Below are 14320 nucleotides of genomic sequence, written 5' to 3'. Positions count from 1 at the left end.
GATTCTGTATTCCATTTTTTCAGATAAAAGCGCGGAAGAAGGTGGCCATCACTGTCCTCATTTTTGTACTAGCTTTCGCCATATGCTTCTTGCCCTTCCACATGTATCTGCTGTTTTTTTACTTCTACCCGAATTTCAACGAAGTCTACAACGCCTTCTGGAACTATTTCAGGATTGTATCCTTCTGCCTTTTCTATCTGCACTCTTGCTCCAATCCTGTGGCGCTGTACTGGGTCAGTGGAGCTTTCAGAAAACACTTCAACAGGTGAGTTTCCGAAGGGAATTCATAGAATTTGGACCTTATTTTTATTGGATTTGTCGAGTGAAGAACTTGATTAAACTTGGCCTATTTTGGGAGGACGAAATTGTTAGTTTTGATCATCAAATACTAAGTGCAACTGGGATAGAACAAAGTATTAGGCATTCCTGAAGATCTAGCTAGATTATGTGAAACAAAAATCAATGTAGATTTAAATTTATATACCCTCCAGGTCCAGCTTATAAGAAAACTACTCAGTTTTTCCATTAATTGATTGGCATTGTTAACTGTAACCTGCAGCTATTGAAACTCACGATACAGCAGAGAACATAATTTCTGTAATTGACTAACTTTTTGCCCTCCCCTTTTAAAATCGACTGGGGAGTTCGATTCTTCTGCAGTTATCCAGAATTCAATTTGTACTCTTAAAACTTCTGCTTTGATGTTTACTTTTACTCAATTCCCTCCGCAGTCTAACAATGTTTGAGTTTTGAAGAATCCCAATTAGATCGCCTAAATTCTCCAACGATTACATCGGTTTTCTATAGGGAAAGATGGGGTCAGTTAAAAATTCGTCAAGACCGAACAGTTGCACCTAGATGGATGAACTCCTCAGATTTATTACTAGAAGAGTAGCTCTTTCAGAATACGTGTCACATTTTCATCCACGGTTACTTTTATTGAGAGAAAAATCACTCTAACGGTGACTATCGAAAAATTTCCAAAATGATGGAATCACCTAAATACAAAGCCAGATATTCGGACTTTTGGTATGGAATTATAGGTTTTCGAACACGCTGAATCTATTGCAAGCAATTTCGAAAGCCTATCTCCGTTCGTTTAGATTTTCGTCTTGGAAATGGCATTTTTCAGAAATTGCAAATTTCAATCTGCGATATCTCCTGTTATATTCGTCTGATCCAATTGGGATTTCCGGTTATATAATCAGCGTTGCTTAGGCTTCCTCCCTAGCACAAAAACTCGATTTCGAAAATCTCGATTTTTTGGGTCAAAAATGAGCAAGGGGTTAGACCCCCCTAAAATGACCTATTTGCTACTCTGTCTGAAAATCAGTATGTTCTATTATTGTCCTAGGGTATGGAGTGCATAGAATTTGTTTTGAAGATTCTAGAAAACCAAACAGTTGATGATTCAATAGAGAATTGCACTCCAGAGAGCTCTTCGAAGTCAACTCGAAAATGAAAAGTGGAAAAGCAAAAAAAATTATTTTCTACTGAACAGTGTCAGATATTCGGAATTTTGGTATGGAAATATAGGTTTTCGAACACGCTGAATCTATTGCAAGCAATTTCGAAAGCCTATCTCCGTTCGTTTAGATTTTCATCTTGGAAATGGCATTTTTCAAAAAATTGCAATTTTCAATCTGCGATATCTCCTGTTATATTCGTCTGATCCAATTGAGATTTCCGGTTATATAATCAGCGGTGCCTAGGCTTCCACCCTAGCACAAAAACTCGATTTCGAAAATCTCGATTTTTTGGGTCAAAATTGAGCAAGGGGTTAGACCCCCCCAAAATGACCTATTTGATGCTCTGTCTGAAAATCATTATGTTCTATTACTACCCTAGGGTATGAAGTGCATAGAATTTGTTTGGAAGATTCTAGAAAACCAAACAGTTGATGATTCAATAGAGAATTGCACTCCAGAGAGCTCTTCGAAGTCAACTCGAAAATGAAAAGTGGAAAAGCAAAAAAAATTATTTTCTACTGAACAGTGTCAGATATTCGGAATTTTGGTATGGAAATATAGGTTTTCGAACACGCTGAATCTATTGCAAGCAATTTCGAAAGCCTATCTCCGTTCGTTTAGATTTTCATCTTGGAAATGGCATTTTTCAAAAAATTGCAATTTTCAATCTGCGATATCTCCTGTTATATTCGTCTGATCCAATTGAGATTTCCGGTTATATAATCAGCGGTGCCTAGGCTTCCACCCTAGCACAAAAACTCGATTTCGAAAATATCGATTTTTTGGGTCAAAAATGAGCAAGGGGTTAGACCCCCCTAAAATGACCTATTTGCTACTCTGTCTGAAATTCAGGATGTTACATTACTATCCTAGGATAAGAAGTGCATAGAATTTGTTCCGAAGATTCTGGAAAACCAAACAGTTGATGCTTCAATAGAGAATTGCACTCCAGAGAGCTCTTCGAAGTCAACTCGAAAATGAAAAGTGGAAAAACAAAAAAAATTATTTTGTCATAAACAGGGCCAGATATTTGGAATTTCGGTATGAAAATATAGGTTATCGAACACGCTGAATCCATTGCGAGCATTTTCGAAAGCCTATCTATATTCGTTTAGATTTTCATCTTGGAAATGGCATTTTGCAAAAATTGCAATTTTCAATCTGCGATATCTCCTGTTATATTCCTCTGATCCAATTGAGATTTCCGGTTATATAATCAGCGGTGCCTAGGCTTCCACCCTAGCACAAAAACTCGATTTCGAAAATATCGATTTTTTGGGTCAAAAATGAGCAAGGGGTTAGACCCCCCTAAAATGACCTATTTGCTACTCTGTCTGAAATTCAGGATGTTACATTACTATCCTAGGATAAGAAGTGCATAGAATTTGTTCCGAAGATTCTGGAAAACCAAACAGTTGATGCTTCAATAGAGAATTGCACTCCAGAGAGCTCTTCGAAGTCAACTCGAAAATGAAAAGTGGAAAAACAAAAAAAATTATTTTGTCATAAACAGGGCCAGATATTTGGAATTTCGGTATGAAAATATAGGTTATCGAACACGCTGAATCCATTGCGAGCATTTTCGAAAGCCTATCTATATTCGTTTAGATTTTCATCTTGGAAATGGCATTTTGCAAAAATTGCAATTTTCAATCTGCGATATCTTCTGTTATATTCGTCTGATCCAATTGGGATTTCCGGTTATATAATCAGCGTTGCCTAGGCTTCCACCCTAGCACAAAAACTCGATTTCGAAAATCTCGATTTTTTGGGTCAAAAATGAGCAAGGGGTTAGACCCCCCTAAAATGACCTATTTGCTACTCTGTCTAAAAATCAGGATGTTCTATTACTGTTCTAGGGTATGGAGTGCATGGAATTTGTTTTGAAGATTCTGGAAAACCAAACAGTTGATGATTCAATAGAGAATTGCACTCCAGAGAGCTCTTCGAAGTCAACTCGAAAATGAAAATTGGAAAAAACAAAAAAAAATATTTTCTCCTGAATAGTGTCATATATTGGAAAGTTTGGTATGAAAATATAGGTTTTCGAACACGCTGAATCTATTATAAGCAATTTCGAAAGCCTATATCCGTTCGTTTAGATTTTCTTCTTGGAAATGGCATTTTTCAAAAATTGCAATTTTCAATCTGCGATATCTCCTGTTATATTGGTCTGATCCAATTGGGATTTCCGGTTATTTTCAGAATACGTATCACATTTTCTTCCACGGCTACTTTTATTGAGAGATAAACGACTCGAAAGCTGAAAAATCCTGAAAAAGATGGGTTCAGTTAAAAATTCGTCAAGACCAAACGGTTGCACACAGATGTATGAAATTCTAAGATTCATCACTAGAAGAGTTGCTCTTTCAAAATATGTATCACATTTCAATTTACGAATAAGTTTCAAAGTAGTTTACTATCGAACATATAGCTAATATCACAATTATAAAGATAAACCTGCACCTTACAGAATTTCGACCATAAAATTGCGCCACCCCTCGAAAATCACTCCTGGAACCGCCACTGGCTCCTATAAGCTATTTCTACTCCTTCCTGATATTTTCCATACGTTTCTTGTCGAATTTTGTTCACAATTTGAGCTGCACATCTTCGGATATCTGCAGCATCTTTCGTTAATTGTAACAGGATATCCTCTAGGGCGAACGTGAGCAGCCTCCTCAAGCAGGGTAGACTTCCAATTTTCTTGGAGCCAGATGGGGTAAATTGGCTATGCTCTGGATCCCCCAGTCGATTGTCAGGATCCGGTGCAAGACATCGAGTAGATTGGAGGATAACTGATCCTCGAAAAGTTATAACTGAATATGATGTTTGTTAGGTTATGGCTAATTGTTTCTTGCTGTTACAATTTTTCGAATTAGGTGGTTTTCTTCGAAGGTTTCGAAGTGTTTCTTCGATGAGAGTGGAGTTTTGGATATTGAATAAATATGTTTTGAATAATCGGTTCAATTAATAACCACGATTCTTTCACATACCAACATTTTCATGCAAAAATGCCCCATGGATGTTCAAGACGCCTAGATGGCAGTTTTTAATCATAAGGATGCTCCAAATTCCTCCCTCTTATCTTATTTTCGATCGAGTTTTTTTCCATCGAACGAATATTAAATTTCTCGGTTTAATTCCGTCCATTTCGGGATCAGGAGTGACAGTTACAGATTGCGTTTTCGTTACCTCGAAAACTTCACGAAAGTTTCGTGAAAACTCGTCGAAATCTTGAAACTTCTCCTGTGGGGAAATTAATTGGATACTTGCAGACCTGTCATATGGTCCAGACAGGAAGAGGAAAAAAACCTCGTGACATTCCCAACTTGTACAGGTAATAAGTCAGAAGTTTCATTCAATAATGCTCTCTAAGTTTTTTCACACGTCATTTCAGAGCTACTGTGCATTCTTTTCAGATTTTTGGCACCTGTGGTTAGACCTTTTGTAATGAAACTTATGCAGGGTGAGCCTTTGACTCGTACAAATATTTTAAGAGTAGATTTTTGAGGTCGAAGAAACACTTTTTACCTATACCGACCATTTTTTCCCATTGAAAAGATATAGCCATTTTAAGTTTCCATAATGAGCTGTGCACCTCTGAAAAACAAAATTACCAGCTAAATCTGTGACACTAGACATCTGTGGATCTTTTGAACAAATTTGCATTCAGCCAAAGTACCAAATTTTTCAAATTTCACAGATACTTTTTAATTTTTGAATGTCAAATTACTCGAAAACGGCGCATTGTACGAGAAAATAGGAGGAATACTTTTATTTTACAAAACGTTCAAATATTCATTAAATACTGTCGAACTTAGTTTCAAGAGTTGGGTTCTTTGAATTTTGGTATTTCTATGGTACGAAATGGTTATAATGAGAAAACTCGAAGACGTGGGTCATATCTTGTGTTCGAAAAAGATTCATCAATTAAAAGAAAAACTATATTCCGAAATTCATTTCCTTCGATAAAACCGTTTGTGAGATGAAACTAAAAATAATATTTTTTTTCAACATCCTGTATCGTTTAAACCGAGTCGATTTGATAAAAATGGTATAGAAAAAAAGTGTTTCTTTTGACCTCAAAAATCTACTGTTAAAATATTTGTACGAGTCAAAGACTTACCCTGTATACATATTGATATCTATGTGACCGCGTTCAAGTTCCCATCCTAATAGAAAATTACCTATCGACAGCATCAAAAATAACGACCAACAGGAAATTTTTATTAGGTTACCGCGAAATTGTATGGAGAAATACTGGGATATAGGTTATAACAGCACGTATGGGAATGTCACCCAAGTTTATTTTTATAACGCATAAACCATTTTATAGGTATTCAAACCTTTATCGGAAAAATATGGCAAGAAACGAGAATCATTCAAATGAAATTGAGTTACTCCTGAATCAGAAATGCTTTATTTTCCGGTTTATTGCGAGAGAGATCCGATATTTTACAATTCTGCTTTATTGTAAGGCCCTGTAAGTATTCAAATAACAGAAAATGCGACGAATAAGGCTGAAAAATGGGTCTGCTATGCTCAGGAAACGCCCAAAATTGCACAAAAAGTCTTTTCAAACACCCTTATATAGAAGTGTACAGGGTGTGAATGAATATTTTCAAAAAATGGTGTGGGTCTTTCATATCATTTTTTTAGCATACCTTCAGGTGAGTGTCAGATCTCTGGAAGTTTGATATGAAAATATAGGTTTTCGAACACGCTGAATCTATTGCAAGCAATTTCGAAAGCCTATCTCCGTTCGTTTAGATTTTCATCTCAAAAATGGCATTTTTCAAAAATTGCAAATTTCAATCTGCGATATCTCCTGTTATATTCGTCTGATCCAATTGGGATTTCCGGTTATATAATCAGCGTTGCCCAGGCTTCCACCCTAGCACAAAAACTCGATTTCGAAAATCTCGATTTTTTGGGTCAAAAATGAGCAAGGGGTTAGACCCCCTAAAATGACCTATTTGCTACTCTATCTAAAAATCAGGATGTTCTATTAGTTTCCTAGGGTACGGAGTGCATAGAATTTGTTTTGAAGATTCTAGAAAACCAAACAGTTGATGATTCAATAGAGAATTGCTCTCCAGAGAGCTCTTCGAACTCAACTCGAAAATGAAAAGTGGAAAAACAAAAAAAATTATTTTCTACTAAACAGTGTCAGATATTCAGAATTTTGGTATGGAAGTATAGGTTTTCGAACACGCTGAATCTATTGCAAGCAATTTCGAAAGCCTATCTCCGTTCGTTTAGATTTTCATCTCAGAAATGGCATTTTTTCAAAAATTGCAAATTTCAATCTGCGATATCTCCCGTTATATTCGTCTGATCCAATTGGCATTTATGGTTATATAATCAGCGTTGCCTAGGCTTCCACTCTAGCACAAAAACTCGATTTCGAAAATCTCGATTTTTTGGGTCAAAAATGAGCAAAGGGTTAGACCCCCCTGAAATGACCTATTTGCTACTCTGCCTAAAAATCGGGATGTTCTATTACTGTCCTAGGGTATGGAGTGCATAGAATTTGTTTTGAAGATTCTAGAAAACCAAACAGTTGATGATTCAATAGAGAATTGCACTCCAGAGAGCTCTTCGAACTCAACTCGAAAATGAAAAGTGGAAAAACAAAAAAAATTATTTTCTACTGAACAGTGTCAGATATTCAGAATTTTGGTATGGATTTATAGGTTTTCGAACACGCTGAATCTATTGCAAGTAATTTCGAAAGCCTATCTCCGTTCGTTTAGTTTTTCATCTCAGAAATGGCATTTTTTCAAAAATTGCAAATTTCAATCTGCGATATCTCCCGTTATATTCGTCTGATCCAATTGGCATTCATGGTTATATAATCAGCGTTGCCTAGGCTTCCACTCTAGCACAAAAACTCGATTTCGAAAATCTCGATTTTTTGGGTCAAAAATGAGCAAGGGGTTAGACCCCCCTAAAATGACCTATTTGCTACTCTATCTAAAAATCAGGATGTTCTATTAGTGTCCTAGGGTATGCAGTGCATAGAATTTGTTTTGAAGATTCTAGAAAACCAAACAGTTGATGATTCAATAGAGAATTGCTCTCCAGAGAGCTCTTCGAACTCAACTCGAAAATGAAAAGTGGAAAAACAAAAAAAATTATTTTCTACTAAACAGTGTCAGATATTCAGAATTTTGGTATGGAAGTATGGGTTTTCGAACACGCTGAATCTATTGCAAGCAATTTCGAAAGCCTTTCTCCGTTCGTTTAGATTTTCATCTCAGAAATGGCATTTTTCAAAAATTGCAATTTTCAATCTGCGATATCTCCTGTTATATTCGTCTGATCCAATTGGGATTTATGGTTATATAATCAGCGCTGTCTAGGCTTCCACTCTAGCACAAAAACTCGATTTCGAAAATCTCGATTTTTTGGGTCAAAAATGAGCAAGGGGTTAGACCCCCCTAAAATGACCTATTTGCTACTCTGCCTAAAAATCGGGATGTTCTATTACTGTCCTAGGGTATGGAGTGCATAGAATTTGTTTTGAAGATTCTAGAAAACCAAGCAGTTGATGATTCAATAGAGAATTGCACTCCAGAGAGCTCTTCGAACTCAACTCGAAAATGAAAAGTGGAAAAACAAAAAAAATTATTTTCTACTAAACAGTGTCAGATATTCAAAATTTTGGTATGGAAATATAGGTTTTCGAACACGCTGAATCTATTGCAAACAATCTCGAAAGCCTATCTCCGTTCGTTTAGATTTTCGCCTTGGAAATGGTATTTTTCAAAAATTGCAATTTTTAATCTACGATATCTCCTGTTATATTCGTCTGATCCAATTGGGATTTCCAGTTATATAATCAGCGTTGCCTAGGCTTCCACCTTAGCACAAAAACTCGATTTCGAAAATCTCGATTTTTTGGGTCAAAAATGAGCAAGTGGTTAGACACCCCTAAAATGACCTATTTGCTACTCTGTCTAAAAATCAGGATGTTCTATTACTATTCTGGGGTATGGAGTGCATGGAATTTGTTTTGAAGATTCTAGAAAACCAAACAGTTGATGATTCAATAGAGAATTGCACTCCAGAGAGCTCTTCGAAGTCAACTCGAAAATGAAAAGTGGAAAAACAAAAAAAATTATTTTCTACTAAACAGTGTCAGATATTCGAAATTTTGGTATGGAAATATAGGTTTTCGAACACGCTGAATCTATTACAAGCAATTTCGAAAGCCTATCTCCGTTCGTTTAGATTTTCATCTCAAAAATGGCATTTTTTCAAAAATTGCAAATTTCAATCTGCGATATCTCCTGTTATATTCGTCTGGTCCAATTGGGATTTCCGGGTATATAATCAGCGTTGCCTAGGCTTTCACCCTAGCACAAAAACTCGATTTCGAAAATCTCGATTTTTTGGGTCAAAAATGAGCAAGGGGTTAGACCCCCCTAAAATGACCTATTTGCTACTCTGCCTAAAAACCAGGATGTTCTATTACTGTCCTAGGGTATGGAGTGCATAGAATTTGTTTTGAAGATTCTAGAAAACCAAACAGTTGATGATTCGATAGAGAATTGCACTCCGGAGAGCTCTTCGAAGTCAACTCGAAAATGAAAAGTGGAAAAACAAAAAAAATTATTTTCTACTAAACAGTGTCAGATAATCGGAATTTTGGTATGGAAGTATAGGTTTTCGAACACGCTGAATCTATTGCAAGCAATTTCGAGAGCCTATCTCCGTTCGTTCAGATTTTCATCTCAGATATGGCATTTTTCAAAAATTGCAAATTTCACTTACGAATTCGTCAAGACCGAACGACTGCATCTAGCTCGATAATATCTTCAGATTTTTAACTGAAAGAGTTGCTCTTTCAGAATATATATCACATTTCCATCTACGGTTATTTTTATAGAGAGAAAAATCACTCTGACGTTGACTACCGAAAAATTTCCAAAAAAATTGAATCACTTAAATAATCGTCAAGACCCAACGGCTTCATCGCGCTCAATGAAATTTTCAGATTTTTAACTAGAAGAGTTGCTCTTTCAGAATATGTATCACATTTCCATCTACGGTTAGTTTTATTGAGAGAAAAATTACTCTAATTGTGACTATCGAAAAATTTCCTGATGTGGATGAAATGTCGAGATTTACCTAATCACTATAAACTTTACTCTTTTAGAGTATGTATAAAGTTTAAATCTACCATAATTTTTCTGCTAGATACCATCTAACTCAATGGTTGAAAAATAGAAAATTTGATTTGCTATAGAGATACAGGGTGACCATCTGAATTATGAATGTGTGTGTCGAATGAGATATTGATGGAATCAATGAAATGGTTATTGGTTAACTCTATATAGGTATCATATTACGGGAAAAATGGAGTGTTATTGCGTTTCCATACCAAGGAAACAAGAACAAAGATCCTTTATCTGATGCATAAAACGTAAACGACATCTCAATTTCCATAAGAAAACACCCCTAAAGAGCTCCTCCAGCATCTTGTCTCGCCATTATTCAAATCCTATGTAGGTCGCAAGGAGAAAAATACGAAATAAGTCAGCATAGGAATTTCCATATGAAACAATCCTTCGTCTTCGCAAAAAGTGACTAAAATAGCGAATTTACGTACAGCTTGGTGCCGTCTTCATTCGATAGCAGACCCATCTTTCATAATACATCAGAATGATGGGGTGTCCATACAAATGGGTTCTTCTGCCCTTGACGCCTTTCCGCTTAGGCAAAAGAGTGCAAGAGGGAGATAAGGAATTTTCCAATATAGCTCATTGCTTTTTAGATGGTTGTCTGTCCTCCCAGAGAGGAACAGCAATTCTTTATTTTGATTTGAAGCCATTTGCCAGCTCGAATTGAAGTTCAGAAATTGGCTTGAATAACCAGTATTGGTAAATTTAGTAGGTAGATACAAAAAGAATGTTCGTATAGGTACGTGTGTCTTAAGGTTAGTTAGGTACAGAATCGAAAACAGGGGTAACCACAGGTTGAAAGAGAATAATCTATATAAGAGGGAGGTTCTTATTCTTTTTTAAGCAGTTTCCAAATATTCATTATCAGAAATAACGAACCTAAAGATCAAAGTGCGATATCCCTATTTTATTGCCAAGCAGTCCTCCGAAAATTGAATTGTAATTTTCTCCATCTTTATTCATGAGTTAATAATAGAAGACGAGGATTCATTATTTAAATGGATTAAGACGCCATTTCGAGATGTAAAACAGAATCGGTGCCATTAACAGTGAAAATTTTACGAAAGGGCGCTGGCGGGCCACACAAAAAAATCCAAATGTATAATTCCGACTTGCTAAGTCAGAATTCTGAGTTACAAGTTGGAATTCCGAATTGTAAGTCAGAATTCTGAATTACAAGTTGGAATTCAGAATTGTAAGTCAGAATTCTGAGTTACAATTCGGGATTCTGAGATACAAATCGGAATCCCGACTTGCAAGTCGGAATTCTGAGTTACAAGTCGGAATTCTGAGATACAAGTCGGAATTCCGACTTGCAAGTAGGAATTCTGTGTTACAAGTCGGAATTCTGAAATACAAGTCGGAATTCCGACTTGCAAGTCAGAATTCTGAGTTACAAGTCGGAATTCTGAGATACAAGTCGGAATTCCGACTTGCAAGTAGGAATTCTGAGTTACAAGTCGGAATTCTGAGATACAAGTCGGAATTCTGAGATAAAAGTCGGAATTCCGACTTGCAAGTCGGAATTCTGAGTAACACGTCGGAATTCTGAAATACTAGTCAGAATTCTGAGATGCAAGACAGTATAGTGGGGCTAGAATTGGTCGAATGACATTTGCTTTGTTTCATTCGATTGTTGGCGTATCATGTGAGCAAAATGCCCTCTGTAGAGATGATTTGTCTCATTTAAGGCATGTATAGGCACATTTGGACCCTTAACCTACGCCTACCCTATCTCTTTTCTTTCAAAAGTTTTAACGGACGTTATTTATTCCGACAAGCTCACAGAGCTTCTGAGGGGTTCGTCGTTACCAACGGGGGATCAGGATAATATGATAATATATAATATATCTGTAGTATCCATATATGCTCGTAGGGTGACAATAAGTCTATCGCTTCTTCGTGTTTTGACACGATTTTCGAAGGCCTCTCGTGAGCACTTTACTAAGGACTAACGGCCAGTTTCATAATCAAACTTAAATTCTATTCAATTTTAAAGCTTTTCTTCAACCCTACCGAAACTGACACTAAACGAAACTTAAAGTGACTTTGAACTTGATTATGAAACTGGATGTAGGAATTTCGATAAAGTGCTCGAATCACTAAGAACTGAGAAAGGTTTTGAAAAGTTCCCAGGAGCATAATTCTCGGGAGTACAAAAATACTCCAAGTGCTTTCACAATCACTGAGCACGAAGCTTTGGGACAGCTCAACTATGGTGCAACCGAAGAGAAAAATTGAATATCATTTCATTAATCCAAAATTCCTCCAAGAAGCCAAAAACACATTCACGGATCAAATGCAAAAAAAGTCATTAGACCTATTTTAGCCCTCCTCCTGCCTTGCATCTCAAAATTCCGATTTACAAGACTGAATTCCGACTTGTATCTCAGAATTCCGACTTGTATCTCAGAATTCCGACTTGTATCTCAGAATTCCGACTTGCATCTCAGAATTCCGGCTTGCAAGTCAGAATTCTGATATGTATATCTCAGAATTCCGACTTGCAACTCCGAATTCTGAGATACTCCGACTTTTATCTCAGAATTCCGACTCGTAACTCAGAATTTCGACTTGTATCTCAGAATTCTGACTTGTATCGCAGAATTCCGACTTGTATCTCAGAATTCCGACTTGTATCTCAGAATTCCGACTTGTAACTCAGAATTCCGACTTGTAACTCAGAATTCTGACTTAGCAAGTCGAAATTATACATTTGGATTATTTTTTTTGTATGGCCCTTCAGCGCTTTCGTAAAAAAACGAACTACATGTTCAATTTTTTTTCATATGTTTTCAACCCCAAAACGAGTCGATAGGAATACAGAGCTAGGAGGATTGTCATCTGGATTGTACTGCATTTTCCTTAAATTTTGAAATCAACATGTTTGTAAACGTAAATTTCAAATTTCGTCTTCATCCTCCCCTATATTATTCTGTTGACGTTGATTTTTTCCAGGTATTTACTGTGTATAAAAAGCAAAAGACAGCGGTGCAATACCTGCCAAGGACACCACAACACCTCGATGTCCATGTCAACAAAGAGGAACCAGTCAATGTCTTGCACCAAGACCTCCAACTTTTCCTTGAAGAAGAGACCAAAAAACATCGAAAACAACCAAGAAACTTCCATAATACTCCTGGCTAGTGGTCAAGACCAAGCCTCCACGAAGATGTAGAACAAGAATTGAATGGAAGGGTATACATTAAAGGACCAAAATATGAGAGAAATATCGATATATTTTTTTGGTGGATCTTCAGATAACGCGGATGTGTAAAAATCAATTAAAAAAAGTTTTTCGACGTAGAAAACTAAAAAACTAAGTACCTATAGCAAAACTGCTAGGATAGATTCGTATTTGTTCTGCAAAGAGAATCAAAAAGGATATGTCAACTCTCAACTAATATAGAAACACTATAGACATAAAGGCTTTAGCCAGTATTCGACAAAGTGATTAATTTCTTCAACTGTGACACCCTGTGTTACTATGTATCACTTTTGCTGTTGCATAAATTGAGTTGAATCTCAATAATATGCACATTCTGCAGGTATATTATTTGAAATTTCTCATGGAGCTTCATTTTCATCGAATAAATCTCTGGTGAATACTAACGAGAAGAAACGGACAATTCACGCTGTTTTATCCACAAAAATGAAGCTTAGCACAACCGTTGGGAGGTTCCATGACATAATAAATCGATGTTAATTAAGTCGTTGAGCTTCACTTAGCAGGAAATGCGATAACTGAATTGTTCTTTTCGAAAAATTAAATATTTCAGAGCTTCCAGAGAAAATCTTAGTGGAGCGTATAGGAGAGAATATTTTTAACATGCTTAAATGACTTTTTTCGTCGAATTTAATAAGAAACAGGGGGTTCTACGTTTTGTAAGCTGGATCATGATAAATCGATTTTTTTTAAATGGTACTGTCTTCGATTTGTTTATAGTTATCAAAGCCCTTGTTTGTGAAAATATTTTATACTAAGAACTCATTGTTATAAAGCTTCAAAGATCAAAAGCATGTCTTTAAATTTTATTAATTTTCTAATATGGCACTCATGTACACATAGAATATTTCAAGAATCTATGTAGCTTATGTTCCTCGATAAATTATGTATACATTAAAAAAATGTTAGATGTTATATAAATGTGGATCTATTATATTTGTTGAGATATATGCCTGTTTTTTTTTTAAACGATCGATCTGCAAAACCCCGTTATTTTCTCTGCCTCTGATCATGCCGACCCTGACGTCTATCAGGAAAGAAATTAATTTAGAGAAACGTCAACATTTTCACCCTTTTTTAAGGCATTTTTGCGGTATTTGCGTTTTTGATGGGAATGAAAACGTCATCTGGAGTAGATCGGTTTGAGAAGGAAAAAAGCTATCTTCTTTGATCCTTATTCTTTTACTATACAGGGTGTATTTAGAGGTGAGGCTTTCTTTAAAAGAAGCGTTTCACCAAAAATCAACCCAGCAAATCTACCATTGTAAATGTCGGTTTAGCCATAGATGTTTACGTTTCCTCCTTCTACGACACCAAAGAACTATGAATTTTTTTCCAAATTAACGGGAGTTGTAAGTAGACATAGACAAACTTGTAGTAGCTACGCCATCTTGAAATTTTTTAATAGGCAATTAAATTTTTGGTGGAATGAC

At 36.1% G+C, this 14320-nt stretch overlaps 1 protein-coding gene across 3 annotated transcripts in view; it reads left to right on the top strand.

The window, feature by feature from the left end:
• The window catches only part of LOC123317311 (neuropeptide CCHamide-1 receptor-like), a 73444-nt gene extending 59609 nt beyond the window's left edge, over positions 1-13835 (top strand). For 2 of the 3 annotated variants that reach the window (XM_044903768.1, XM_044903770.1), the window contains exons 5-6: positions 24-265; positions 12620-13835. In XM_044903768.1, coding sequence (XP_044759703.1) covers positions 24-265; positions 12620-12839 — 462 coding nt within the window. In that variant the 3' untranslated portion in view covers positions 12840-13835. Of the gene's footprint in view, positions 1-23; positions 270-12619 lie in introns of those variants that run through there. The other variant, XM_044903771.1, reaches the window with a different exon arrangement.
• The last annotated feature ends 485 nt before the right edge of the window (positions 13836-14320 follow it).

Source organism: Coccinella septempunctata, chromosome 7 (assembly GCF_907165205.1).
Source record: "Coccinella septempunctata chromosome 7, icCocSept1.1, whole genome shotgun sequence".
Taxonomy (NCBI): Eukaryota; Metazoa; Arthropoda; class Insecta; order Coleoptera; family Coccinellidae; genus Coccinella; species Coccinella septempunctata.
This window is presented reverse-complemented; position numbering and strand designations above follow the sequence as displayed.